Here is a 13,423-nt window from a genome sequence, read left to right on the forward strand (position 1 = left end):
ATTCTTGAAGGTCAGTACAGGAAGATTCCGAGCTTGGCTTCCAGTCTTACTAAGCGTAAGCTTAGATGAAGTTCCACAGTACACTGTCTGCAAGCCCTCCCTTGCCTCCTCCAGACTGTGATACTGATACCACCATTGTCTTACCAGTGATCTAAAAATTTTACATGATCTAAAAAGAGGCTCTGGTTAAAGCTCTGGTTAATTCAGTTTGGTTGGACAATTTCTTGAGCTTGTTAAGATATGGCACAGCTTCCTTGATCCTAAGGCCTAAGTATATACATGAGCCAGAAGCTGTATCATGGCACTTTTCTGGAACCTTTAAAATCCTCTTGGAAGCTTTTACCACAGCTCTGATTTATAAGCTGCATCCGGGGCTTGAGAGAGAAAAACTCTGCATGTCTGGGTTTGTTCTAAAGAGAAATATAGCAGAATCAATTAGAAAGGTTAAATGTAATACCTTATTCTGTATTGACCAAAATGCTAAGATGTTGCTAACTTTATATATTTTTAAAGCATTTGCCAATAGGATATTATATAGTCTCACTTCATATCCCCCCTCTTTTTTTAATGAGATTTTTATTTTTGTCTTGGGTAACTTTTCAGTGTGCTGTTGTTGTTGGCATTTGACAAATTCCCCTTCATGCAACAAGCCAATGTTGACAGAAACATAAAATTCACAATTCAAAGTTTGCCCTGTCACCCACCTACAGACTTCACAGTTCCCTGCCTGCACATATCCTTTAGTCTCTCAAATGAACGAAATTGTAGATTTTGGATCCTTGCAGAATTCTTTTAGAATGAAAAAGACTTAAGGAGGGAAGCAGAATTCAGCACAGTCTGTGGATAGCTTATGAAAGGGGATGAGGATGATTACTGCTGCTGCTGTTTGATACCCAGTGTGGTCTCCTAAACTAGAAGGCGTCATTAGTTGGTGACTCACAGAAAAAAAATTTCCCCTAGACTTTGAATGCAGAGAAGAACTTTGCCTTGCTTCAAAGCCTACTTCAGAAGTTACTATCGTGCCACAGTAACCTCTGAGGAAAGCTCTTCTTTCTTCCTCATGGATCATTTCTATACCATTGAAATAATTCTGTTGCTATCCTGACCATATGGATGGCTGAAATCATAGCACTGTTTCTCATGCTGACAGAGGAAAACAATGCAGGAGGAAGCAACGTTGGGACCCAGGCTATCCGTGTATCCATAGGTTACAAATGCAGAGGGAGAATTCCTTTTCTTCTTAAAGTTTTCACCTTCAGCAAGTTTCCCATTTTGTATTTGCTGGCAGTATAAAAATTATCTGAAAAATAAGGGTAGCAGCAAGGATGAGGATGGAGGGACTATTTAAATTGATCAATTGCAAGTCAAATGGAACTAAGACTGAAAGAACTCGAAATATTTAACCTTGTGGGGAAATATAATCTCACTCTTCAAAAAGTGCTAAAACTGAAGAAGGTTAAGGCATGTTCTCTACCATCTCAGAGTGCAGGAAACAGAATCATGGTCTTAAATTACAGGGACATATTCCTGTTGTGTATTAGGAAGACAAGCTTTGTGACAGATCACCAGTGGGGCATGGAACCAAATACCCTGACAGGTAGTAGTCTCCTTTTTACTGGATCTGCTCAAGCAGAGGGTGGATAGTCATCCATTCTGGATGTGTGTGTTGGTACGGAGCAGAGAATTAGACACAATGGCCTTGCTGTCCCTTCCAACTCTATGATTATATGCTGAGTTAAAAAGAATCATAGAAATGTAGTGTTGGAAGGGGGCATTTAGGCAATCGAGACCAAAGCCCTGTGTAGTGTAGGGCTTTAATACAAATTAAAGCATACCTGCCCCTTCATGGATCACTGCCTTGTCGTGGCGAAGGGGCTTGCGTAACTCAGTGAAGCCATGAGCTATACCGTGCAGGGCCACCCAAGACGGACAGGTCATGACAGAGAGTTCTGACAAAATGTGGTCCACTGGAGAAGGAAATGGCAACCCACTCCAGTATCCTTGCCAAGAAAACCCCATGGACAATGTTAAAAGGCTAAAAGATATGACGCCGGAAGATGAGCCCCTCAGGTCGGAAGGTGTCCAATATGCTACTGGGGAAGAGCGGAGGGCAATTCCAAGTAGCTCCACAAAGAGTGAAGCGGCTGGGCCAAAGCCGAAAGGACGTTCAGCTGTGGATGTATCTGGAAGCGAAAAGAAGGTCCGATGCTGTAAAGAACAATATTGTATAGGTACCTGGAATGTAAGATCTATGAACCAAGGCAAGCTGGATGTGGTCAAACATGAGATGACAAGATTGAACATCGACATCTTGGGAATCAGCGAACTGAAATGGATGGGAATGGGTGAATTTAATTCAGGTGACCATTATATCTACTACTGTGGCCAAGAAACCCTTAGAAGAAATGGAGTTGCACTCATAGTCAATAAGAGAGTGGGAAAGGCAGTAATGGGGTACAACCTCAAAAACGACAGAATGATCTCAGTGCGTATCCAAGGCAAACCATTCAACATCACAGTAATCCAAGTCTATGCCCCAACCACTGATGTCGAAGAAGCTGAAGTTGACCGGTTCTATGAAGACCTACAACACCTTCTAGAACTAACACCAAAAAAAGATGTCCTTTTCATCATAGGGGATTGGAATGCTAAAGTAGGAAGTCAAGGAGTAATTGGAATAACAGGCAAGTTTGGCCTTGGAGCACAAAATGAAGCAGGGCAAAGGCTAATAGAGTTCTGTCAAGAGAACAAGCTAGTCATAGCAAACACTCTTTTCCAACAACACAAGAGACGACTCTACACATGGACATCACCAGATGGTCAATACCGAAACCAGATTGATTATATACTTTGCAGCCAAAGATGGAGAAGCTCTATACAGACAGCAAAAACAAGACCAGGAGCTGACTGTGGCTCAGATCATGAGCTTCTTATTGCAAAATTTAGGCTTAAATTGAAGAATGTAGGGAAAACCACTAGATCACTCAGGTATGACTTAGATCATATTCCTTCACAGTGAAGGTGATGAATAGATTTAGAGGATTCGATTTGGTAGACAGAGTGCCTGAAGAACTATGGACAGAGGTCTGTAACATTGTACAGGAGGCAGCAACTAAAACCATCCCAAGGAAAAAGAAATGCAAGAAAGCAAAATGGCTGTCTGATGAGGCATTACAAATAGCTGTGGAAAGAAGGAATGTGAAAAGCAAGGGTGAAAGGGAAAGATATAAGCAACTGAATGCAGATTTCCAGAGAATAGCAAGGAGAGATAAGAAGGCCTTCTTAAATGAACAGTGCAAAGAAATTGAGGAAAACAATAGAATGGGGAAGACTAGAGATCTCTTCAAGAAAATTGGAGATATCAAAGGAACGTTTAGTGCAAAGATGGGCATGATAAAGGACAAAAAAGGCAGGGACCTAACAGAAGCAGAAGAGATTAAGAAGAGGTGGCAAGAATACACAGAAGAACTATACAAGAAAGATCTTAATGTCGCTGATGTCCATGCTGGTGTGGTCACTGACCTTGAGCCAGACATCCTAGAGAGTGAAGTCAAGTGGGCCTTAGGAAGCATTGCTAACAACAAAGCTAGTGGAGATGACAGTATTCCAGCTGAGTTATTTAAAATACTAAAAGATGATGGTGTTAAAGTGCTGCACTCAATATGCCAGCAAGTTTGGAAAACGCAACAGTGGCCACGGGATTGGAAAAGGTCAGTTTACGTTCCAATTCCAAAGAAGGGCAATGCCAAAGAATGCTCAAACTATCGCACAATTGCACTCATTTCACATGCTAGCAAGGTTATGCTCAAAATCCTACAAGCTAGGCTTCAGCAGTACGTGAACCGAGAACTACCGGATGTACAAGCTGGGTTTCAAAGAGGCAGAGGAACTAGAGATCAAATTGCCAACATTCGCTGGATCATGGAGAAAGCACGAGAGTTCCAGAAAAACATCTACTTCTGCTTCATTGACTATGCAAAAGCCTTCGATTGTGTGGATCACAACAAACTGTGGCAAATTCTTAAAGAGATGGGGGTACCAGACCATCTTACCTGTCTCCTGAGAAATCTGTATGCGGGCCAAGAAGCAACAGTTAGAACCAGTCACGGAAAACCGATTGGTTCAAAATAGGGAAAGGAGTACGACAAGGCTGTATACTGTCACCCTGCTTATTTAACCTATATGCAGAGTACATCATGAGAAATGCCAGGTTGGAAGAATCACAAGCCGGAATTAAGATTGCAGGGAGAATCATCAATAACCTCAGATATGCAGACGATACCACCCTAATGGCAGAAAGTGAAGAAGAACTAAAGGGCCTCTTGATGAGGGTGAAGGAGGAGAGTGCAAAAGCTGGCTTGAAACTCAACATTAAAAAAACTAAGATCATGGCATCTGGACCCATTAATTCCTGGAAAATAGAAGGGGTAGAAATGGAAGCAGTAACAGACTTCATTTATTTGGGCTCCAAGATCACCGCAGACAGAGACTGCAGCCATGAAATTAAAAGACGCTTGCTCCTTGGGAGGAAAGCTATGGCAAACCTAGATAGCATATTAAAAAGCAGAGATATCACCTTGCCGACAAAGATCCGCATAGTCAAAGCTATGGTTTTTCCAGTAGTAATGTATGGCTGTGAGAGCTGGACCATCAAGAAGGCTGAGTGCCGAAGAATTGATGCCTTTGAACTGTGGTGCTGAGAAGTCTCTTAAGAGTCCCCTGGACTGCTAGGAGGTCAAACCAGTCAATCTTAAAGGAAATCAACCCTGATTGCTCATTGGAAGGACTGATAATGAAGCTCAAGCTCAGATACTTTGGTCACCTAATGCGAAGAGAGGAGTCTTTGGAAAAGACCCTGATGCTGGGAAAGATTGAAGGCAAAAGGAGAAGAGGACGTCAGAGGATGAGATGGTTAGATAGCATCACTGAAGCAATGAGCATGAAACTGAGCAAACTCAGGGAGGCAGTGAAGGACAGGAAGGCCTGGCGCAATATGGTTCATGGGGTCACGAAGAGTCGGACATGACTTAACGACTGAACAACAAAAGCATACCTGAGAACTATCTAGTTTCAGCTGGGACACACCCAATAAAGAGAAGTCTACTACTTCTCTGTAATCATTACTAAAGGGTTTACACTGTTAGGAAGAGCATAAAGGCTTAGTGGTACCTCTGTATATTTTGATTGAACGGTATACTATTTGATTCCAACAAAATAAAGATGAAATAAAGTTGTGAAACCAGGAACAATTTGCATGTATTTTCTCTTATATACTAGTTACATTAAGGATCTCTCTCTCTTTCTACCTCCCTCTCTCCCTCTCTCCTTCTCTCCCCTTTTTTGCATCATAGGCATGGTGAATCGGGAAGTCCTAGATCAAGTGGAACGAGGCTATCGGATGCCCTGTCCACCAGAATGCCCAGAATCTCTACATGAGCTGATGTGCCAGTGCTGGAGAAAGGATCCCGAGGAAAGGCCAACCTTTGAATACCTTCAAGCGTTCCTGGAGGATTACTTCACATCAACAGAGCCCCAGTATCAGCCAGGCGAGAATCTATAGGTCTGAGAACGGGATCAGTTGCCAGAAGACTTTATGCTGCTCCAATGGGAGGTGTGCTCTAGAGAGAATCTTTTGAGTCATATTAGGAACCTTGCTGGAGCACTAGTCAGGGTGTTTGCCTCATTCTGGCAATTTGCCCTTCTTTTTAAGGATTGCACCAGTTTCTTTGTCAAACAAATGTGGTTAACAAAAACCTTGATGGATTATGAGTGAACAAAGTCTCATGGTTTGAGTTTTTAATATGAAGTTGGTTGTAGTACAGCAGAGGAGTTTCAGGAACACCAAAACTTTCCACAAAAGAAGATACCAAGTAAGCGCAAGGATCCTATTCCTGAGGGTCACCTACTTTCAGGACTATGTCCTCTATCAAAACCACTCTTGACTATGATTAGAAGGAATTGCAATCAGGACAATCCTGCATTTGATGCAGGACAATCCTGCATCAAAGCACTTGAGTCATTTCTGATTGAATGGTGATGCTAAAGAAGTATGCCTTTCAGACTCTCATGGCTCTTGTTCTTCTTTATGGACAAAACCAGCACAATTTCCCTACTCATATTCAAACATCTGGATCTAGGCTGACTGAATCCAGGGGGAAAAAATGTAGCTCGCTTATATTGTGAACACTTCACATTTCCATGTGTTTGTAATCCTCTCCTTCTTATTTTTATTTGACACCATTTTCTTCTGTGCCACTGTCTATCCAGTCTTGTCCTGTTTGTGGAGGTGCACTTGCAGATCTTAGCCATATAATAGGTTGAACTGGATGTATTGGGCTTGCTTAGAAAATGTGTTGTTCTTTGCCCTCTGGCTGTAAATGAAGTAAAGGACATTTTTGGGGAAACTCTACCCGCCATTTGTGTAAGATAGGATGTATAATGTCATAATGCAAATAATGATCCCTGAATTGTTCAGGACAGTGAGCTAGATCTTGGACTGGAGGCTTGTCTTCCCATCTAGCCCTTTAATTCAATAAAGAGAGCTGAAGATTATCGGTTTCTTCAGCCTGCAAAAAGGGGTAAGGTAGCAGGATCATAAATCCTTCTTTTCTCTACCCATACCAAACTGCTAAGCTGTTAATACCAGTCTCCTGCCTAGGAAATATTAGTCTTCCACATAGCATTCTATAAATTCTTTAAGCACACACTCTGCTCACATCACTGCCTTTTAATTTGAACCCAGTCTGGGGTTCCTCAGTGCCTTGGAAGCATAATACTGCAGCAGTAAGTGGCTTGTTGTGTTTACTATCTAGTATTATACCCATGATCTAATCACTGCTTCAGAGTTGGAAGGCCATCCACTTTCTTTGCCATGATGTATGACTGAGCAACATACACTGGAAGGACAGAAGTAGAAATATTCAAATAAAATTTAAGAAAGTCTGTATACTTCTGCAAAGCCTGATAACTCTCACCCACTCTCCCCGTTCAGCCATTTTAACAGTCTTCCCAGTTTAGGGAATATAATTTCAGGGATTTAAACCCAGTCTCTTGATCTAGAAGACACATACATACTGCAAACTCCATGCAGGCTCATTTCAGAGTGATCCTTATGTCTGCCTTCCCCAACCCAATGTATTTTAACTACCTTGGATTAAAACCCCCATCTGCCAGGAGGTAGATGGTGATAGCTGTGGTCAAAAGATTTGAAGAGTATTGCCATTGAGGAAGGCTGCTATAAGAAATCTAAAACCCTGTTCTCTTATTTTCAGTAAAAATTAATAACATTAAAAACTAATATATCATGTGAAGTTTGGCAAAGGAACAGTGAAGAAACAATTACTTAATCTTTTACTTCTGGATCGTAAAGTAATTATTTCACTTTTAACCAGTCTTTTAGGGTAAACCCTACCACAATCTACAATAAAATTAAAAGCATAAAAATAGGACAGAACAGTAAAGAAAATCCTATTTCAATTTGATTATGCCATTAAAAGCCAAATGATTTAGCAAATCTTTGGGCTCTGCCTGAAGGTATAATGATGGGGCCTGGTAGAAGTCATTTGGTAGGCAGCTCCACAATTTGATAGTGTAGGAAAACTATAGAGAAGGCCCTGTCCATCATAGTCACCAAGCCAGTCGTCTGGACTAGCACACCATCCCAAGCTATTTTCTAAGCACTGGGAAAAATAAATAGGATCTGTTGATGACTGTGAAAATAGCCAGGAAGGTGTTAAACATTAACACACATTCCTGTACACCCACATGCAATGGGATGTTCCCCTGTTTGTTAGAAAAGCAATTACACACAGCTGCATGTGCTTATAGTGTGGCCATCAGACTACTTATGGAAGCTCACACTTTGCTAGTCTCTTCTTTACTAATTTGTTGCTTTCCGTGACCCCTGTAAAGACTTTTCATGTTCAAACACGTTTCCTCATGTTTTCACAGCAGTTTGCATCTAAGGAGCAAGATGTAACTTGCATTCAGACTTGTGCATATACAGCAGGGATTGATGTGCATCTTTGTTACAGGCCCATTCCATCCTTCTCAAAAAAGGATGGGCAACAAACTGAACAGGGTCACTGTTTGGAAACCAACTCCAAGTGTTGTAGAGATTTTGCTCAATGATGCTTATCAGGAGGAGAAAAGTGAACAAAATTCCACTTGGCTTGCTAGACCATGCCTGTTACATTAGCTAAGAAATCCGCATCCTGGGACAGATGTAAGAACAATAGCTGGTAGGACTAGCCTGAGGCACTGTCTGGGAGCTGGCAGGAATGCTCAGACCTGGAGCAGTAGCATTAGGGCAGTGCTACAAACGGAACTGTGCTTTCTAGATTCATATTACATGGCTTTTCTGGAGGTTAGGTTATGGCCTTAATTTGAGGCATAAGAAGTGTTTTAAAATACAAGAAGTTGATTACAGCATCTTAAACAGGAAATTGTTCATCAGTGGGATGTGGACCTCTCCATCTATTTCCTCAAAAATGATCTTATAGCTACAATCCTAGTTTTCTAGAAGAATATTGATGGAAGAGACCTAAAATCCCCCTGGTCTCTTTTGGTATAGACACAGCAAGACTCCCGCTTAGTTGTCCACACTGGAAAAACCAGATGGGTTGCAACTTTGTGTAAGCGACATTTAAATTGGATGTCACTAGACGGGAATGCTAGTTTTTTCCTTCATGAAACTTGTGAGTCATATACTTTATACCACTGATCTCATTCTCTAGAATGAGGGTTTTAGCAGCTGAGATCCCAAGCCCACAGTCCAAGAAACAGCTCCTTCCCTATGGAGAACCGAAATTGGAAGTGGTTTTGGGGCAGCCTTCGGAAATGTAACTGGCAACCCTTAGAATTGTGAGTGAGAAAAATACAAAGACAGTCCAGCCATCTTCGCTGATATGTCTTGCTAACTCCAGTGAAGATCTGGGCAAAGAATTAAAATCCAAGGTGTAACAGCAATTCAAGCCATATGTAAACATATCTGCCTTTTGTTGCAACAATGTTGTTGCCAGCATGGTACAAAAAAATCTTTTGCAGTGCACCAGTTTTGTCTTACTGGGAGAATTTCTTACCAACTGTAAGATAGTCCTCTTTTGTATATAATCCTTGAGTCAGCAAGTGAATGCTGCTTGGTGACTTTGGATGTCAACTTAAGTGCATGTGTTTTCCAAAGTAAGAAGAATGTTTGTTGCAGTTGTATTTAGCTGGAAATTATTGGCAGCTTGCCATCACTTGATCTTACTTTTCCATGTCTAAGTTTTTGATGTTCTCTGATGTGCCAAAAAACAAACAAACAACAACAACCCTCCAATAGCAGAAACTTTTTATTCCATGAATCTGATGAACTATCTTTTATGACCAATTTAAGTCAGAACAAAGAAATTACTTCCAAAAGTTTATATGTTGTTTGCTCTAGTCAAGTAGATACCTGGCTTGTTTCTTCTTCCATTCCTGTTAGTGTCATCTTGTATGTTAGAATGGGATGGTGTGTTGCAGGGGAGTCTGTTGTTGGTAGTATTTGCTTAGAAAGGTCCAAAGTTGAGATCTCATACCTCTGCCATATGCAGAGACAGAAGTGTGTCATTCTCGCAAGTATGTATTTAGAACATAGAACCTCTATCAGTGCTTCAGTTAATATTCTCAAAGTTTCTTTGGTTTAACAAGAGATTATTTTCAGCAGAGAACTATGGAGCATAGTTGAGAAAGCACCAAAAATAGTTTGAATTGGTGACCAGGTTTCACGTGCTTCCTCTTAATTCAGTTTCAGAACTGCTTTTTAGGAAAAGGGATCCAAGACAAGGTATAGTTCCCATGGGTTGCACAAGCTCTTTCCCCAAATAGTTCAAATTCAAGTTTTTCTGACACTGAGGATTTCAGTATCCTTTCTAGATAATTGAGCCAAATCTGTTTCTTAGGCCAAGTGTGTGTGTGTGTGCGCGCATGTACCTCAGGACCTCAAAATAGTCAATGACTGCAGCAATACAGTAGGTTTAAACTTTAGCAATGGCTTCACATGGGTAGAACAATGGGAGGAGCCCATGACTGTCCTCTTGCTTAGTTATATGCCAAAATGCCTATCCCCTGCAGAACGAAACTCCTATTTGCATTGTGTTGAGAACAGGGTACAACTTCCTTTCTTTAATATGACCAGGGTATGATGCGGTGTCAAGCGATCAAAACTCTTTCTTGCCTTTGTTTATAATATGCCTTGCATGTTTTTTTTCCAATTTGTACTTGTGAAATTCAATTTTTAAAATTCCTTTTTCCTGCTCCTTTTTGAAATCTCTAATTGATCTATGGGGCATTCTTGTGCAATCTTTCATCAAATGAGAAAGGAGCTTAATCAGGAATGGAGACTGTGCCTTTCCACATCTCTAAACTTTCCACTTTCTTTCTTTCCTTCCCCCTCCAAATGGAACACATCTTGCTTTGTATCTCCTTCCACAGCTGGAAGAGAATGACTTTCTCTCTTTTACCATTTTTTTTTCAGAATTCCAATGCGCTGACATACACCCCAATTAGCATTTTCCTTTGTTAAAACAAAATTGTTCAATCTAGAACACTAGATGTGTATTAAGAGGAGGTATGGTTAAAACCTTTTCTGACATCTAGTTCTCTTCATTGAAAGTTGGTTGGGAAGACATTTGTTCCTATCAGCTCCTACCTACAGTCTGAGAAAGTGGAGGCCAGATAATTTGGCCCCAAAATTAACTTTATAAAATCTTTGTCCCATTTCCTCATGTATAATACTGTAGTTAGGAAAAAAAAGTAGAGTATTTCGTTTGTGAGCAGGACTTGCATTTATGTCTTCATGTTGTATGTTCAGGTTCTGGGGTGGGGGGTGTATTTGGCAAAAGGAGGAACAATTGTTTTAAAGGGGACAGTCCTTTCCAAGGAACTCCCACTTGCATTCCTATTGCTGTGTAATTAAATTTGGAGATGAGCCTATTTTGCCAATAAGGAACAAGGGTACTGCTCTTTCATGCCAATACTTTTTATATACCATACATGATTAAAGTCTGCCACCAAGGAGAAACAGTTTCTTAACAAATGCGAAATGGAACATATGTCAACTTCTGAAAACTTTTACTGTGGGAGCTAAGACCAACATGTGCATGTATAACTGTGTACATGTATAGATACTAATGTGTAAAAATTACCTTTTTCCAAATATGTACATTTTAAAAAATCAAGGTTTAGGCCAGTTTAAAATTGCAGATTTCTTTTCTGATTTTGGTGTAGCAATAATGATGATGAATACTAATTTAAATGAACACCATGTTTAGTCTTGCATTTCTTCTTTTTAAGGGCAACTTTCTGGAAGAAAGAAATGGCTGGTGGTTCCCTTTTGTAAAATCATCACTTCCTTTATTCGTGCATGATGTAGTCTTTGGCACAGAGGCAGGAAACCAGACCCCATCTAAGGATCAGAGCCTGGCTGACCTCTGCAATTAATTCATGAACTGAAGAAAGCATTAAACAAACTTCCTGTGTTGGCTTTGTCATTCCTTATTCATTTTGCTTTTGAAGATGCCCGTCAGAGAGGAATCTTGGAATGGGCTCTGGTGTTGCATGAACGAAGTTTAAACAAGTCCGAATATGGGTTTCTTCTGCTATTATATTTTTTTATGAAAACACACACATTTTGTAAAATCTCAGTTACTATGCAGAGGATGTGATGATCTCTCTCCTGCCCTTGCCTTTTTAGTATCTGAAATCTAACTCCTTTTTAAAAAATAAAATGTTTTGAAATATTAAAACTCCTAAATGTAGGAAGGCCAAAGTCCTCTTTTTAATTCAGTGGTGTACTTCTATTTCTTTTTCACAGACATAAAAACACAATTTTGTTGAATAAAAATAGATGGCACTGCTTACAAATGCAGAAAGACCATATTGGGGATTTGTTACAGTATGGTAATCCCATATCCCTGTGGGAGGGAGGGATGTGGCAGGCATATTTTGTTTTAATTGGGTAGCAGCTATGTTTTGATCAATTCATTATTTCAGCATGGAGCAATATTGTGCCTTAATATGGTATGAGCCCAGTCTCTGGCATTTATAAACCATGGCTTATGGCTTAGCTTCTTGCAGGAACCCAACCAATACAAGGCTTAGGAAATACTGAATAATGGTTAAACAAAACAGCAGTGTATGAAGGTTGGCTGCATAGGGCTTGTCTCTATCCCTTCCACAGGCCTTAGAGCAGTGTTTCTCAACCTTAGCTACTTTAAGATATGTAGACTTCAAGTCCCAGAATACATGTGGCTCCCATGGCTGGCTGGGGAATTCTGGGAGTTGAAGTCCACATATCTTAAAGTTGCCAAGGTTGAGAAACACTGCCTTAGAGGATTTCCAAAGCAAGCAAGGCTAAACATTTTGGTAAAGGGGGGGGGGGAGTTAAGGACAAAACTGGGTGCCTTAAGCTTTGCTGAGTATGAAGGCAGTCACTGCACCCCAATCCTCCCCATATAGTTAAAACAAATTGACTCCACCCATTCAGGTGCCATCATGGTGTCATTAGTTACACCCCTGGGATCCTCAGCAGCTAACCTGAAAAAAAAATGCAGCATCTGATTTAAGAAAGTTGTACATTTCTGCCTTAGTGTGATGCAAGGGACTCAGTAAGGGCCAATTCTTACGTTGTGAAAATAAACACAATGAACACTTCCAAAAAAATGACTTAAAATGATAGAATCATAGAATTGGAAGGGGTCATTTAAGTCATCAAGTCCAGGAATATTTCTTTTCCTTTTTTGGAAACCTAACCTTAAGTGTACTCAAGAGAATGGTATAACTTGAAAGTCAACAACATCTAGACTTCTGGAAAAAAAAAATTGGTTATGTGACGCAGGGGAAATATACTATTAAAGCCTTATCTAGATGCATTTTTAACTGGGACACTGAAATTCAGTATAGATTGTTGTCTAGACAGTGAGTCCAGTGAGTCCACCTAGTACATGTAGGTGAGAGCTAGTCTGAGCCCTGAGAATGACCATTGCCTGCTTCAATTTCTTATCCTGCTAGTTCTGAACCCTAGAGAATCCAGACAAGGTCCCAACGCTGAGCTGTGCATGCTGCAGGTGTATGGCAGCTTAGCCCAAGGGGATGCCACACAAGAGTTACGACTCTTAATCCCAGAAATCTGCCAACAGAGCAGTTGGCCCTGGAATCCAACTATCTATCGGAGTAGGGGAAGCTACTTTAGAACCATTTATAATGAGATACATGGGATGACTGGTGCACAAGCAACACTGCGTAATTTGCATTTTTAGAAGCACTGTATAAGTATATATCTTATTCTTAGTAAGACCCTGCCATTCAGAATATTTCTCTTTACTTCAATGTTTCCTGAAATTGACTGAATCAAAATTTGTTCATGTTTTCAAGTCAATTTGATCCATTCATTGAATAGTTT

At 40.5% G+C, this 13,423-nt stretch overlaps 1 protein-coding gene across 1 annotated transcript in view; it reads left to right on the forward strand.

Annotated features, from left to right (window-relative positions):
• Positions 1-12,348, forward strand: part of SRC (SRC proto-oncogene, non-receptor tyrosine kinase) — a 99,857-nt gene extending 87,509 nt beyond the window's left edge. Inside the window, exon 12 of the mRNA XM_088153488.1 lies at positions 5,352-12,348. Within this exon, the coding sequence (XP_088009614.1) occupies positions 5,352-5,560 (209 nt within the window). The 3' untranslated portion in view covers positions 5,561-12,348. The remainder of the gene's footprint in view (positions 1-5,351) is intronic.
• Positions 12,349-13,423: the final 1,075 nt, after the last annotated feature.

The sequence above is a fragment of the Python bivittatus genome, unplaced genomic scaffold, assembly GCF_059951505.1.
Source record: "Python bivittatus isolate LINGU-HERP-01145 unplaced genomic scaffold, Pbiv_v1 ctg000700_np1212, whole genome shotgun sequence".
Lineage (NCBI taxonomy): Eukaryota > Metazoa > Chordata > Lepidosauria > Squamata > Pythonidae > Python > Python bivittatus.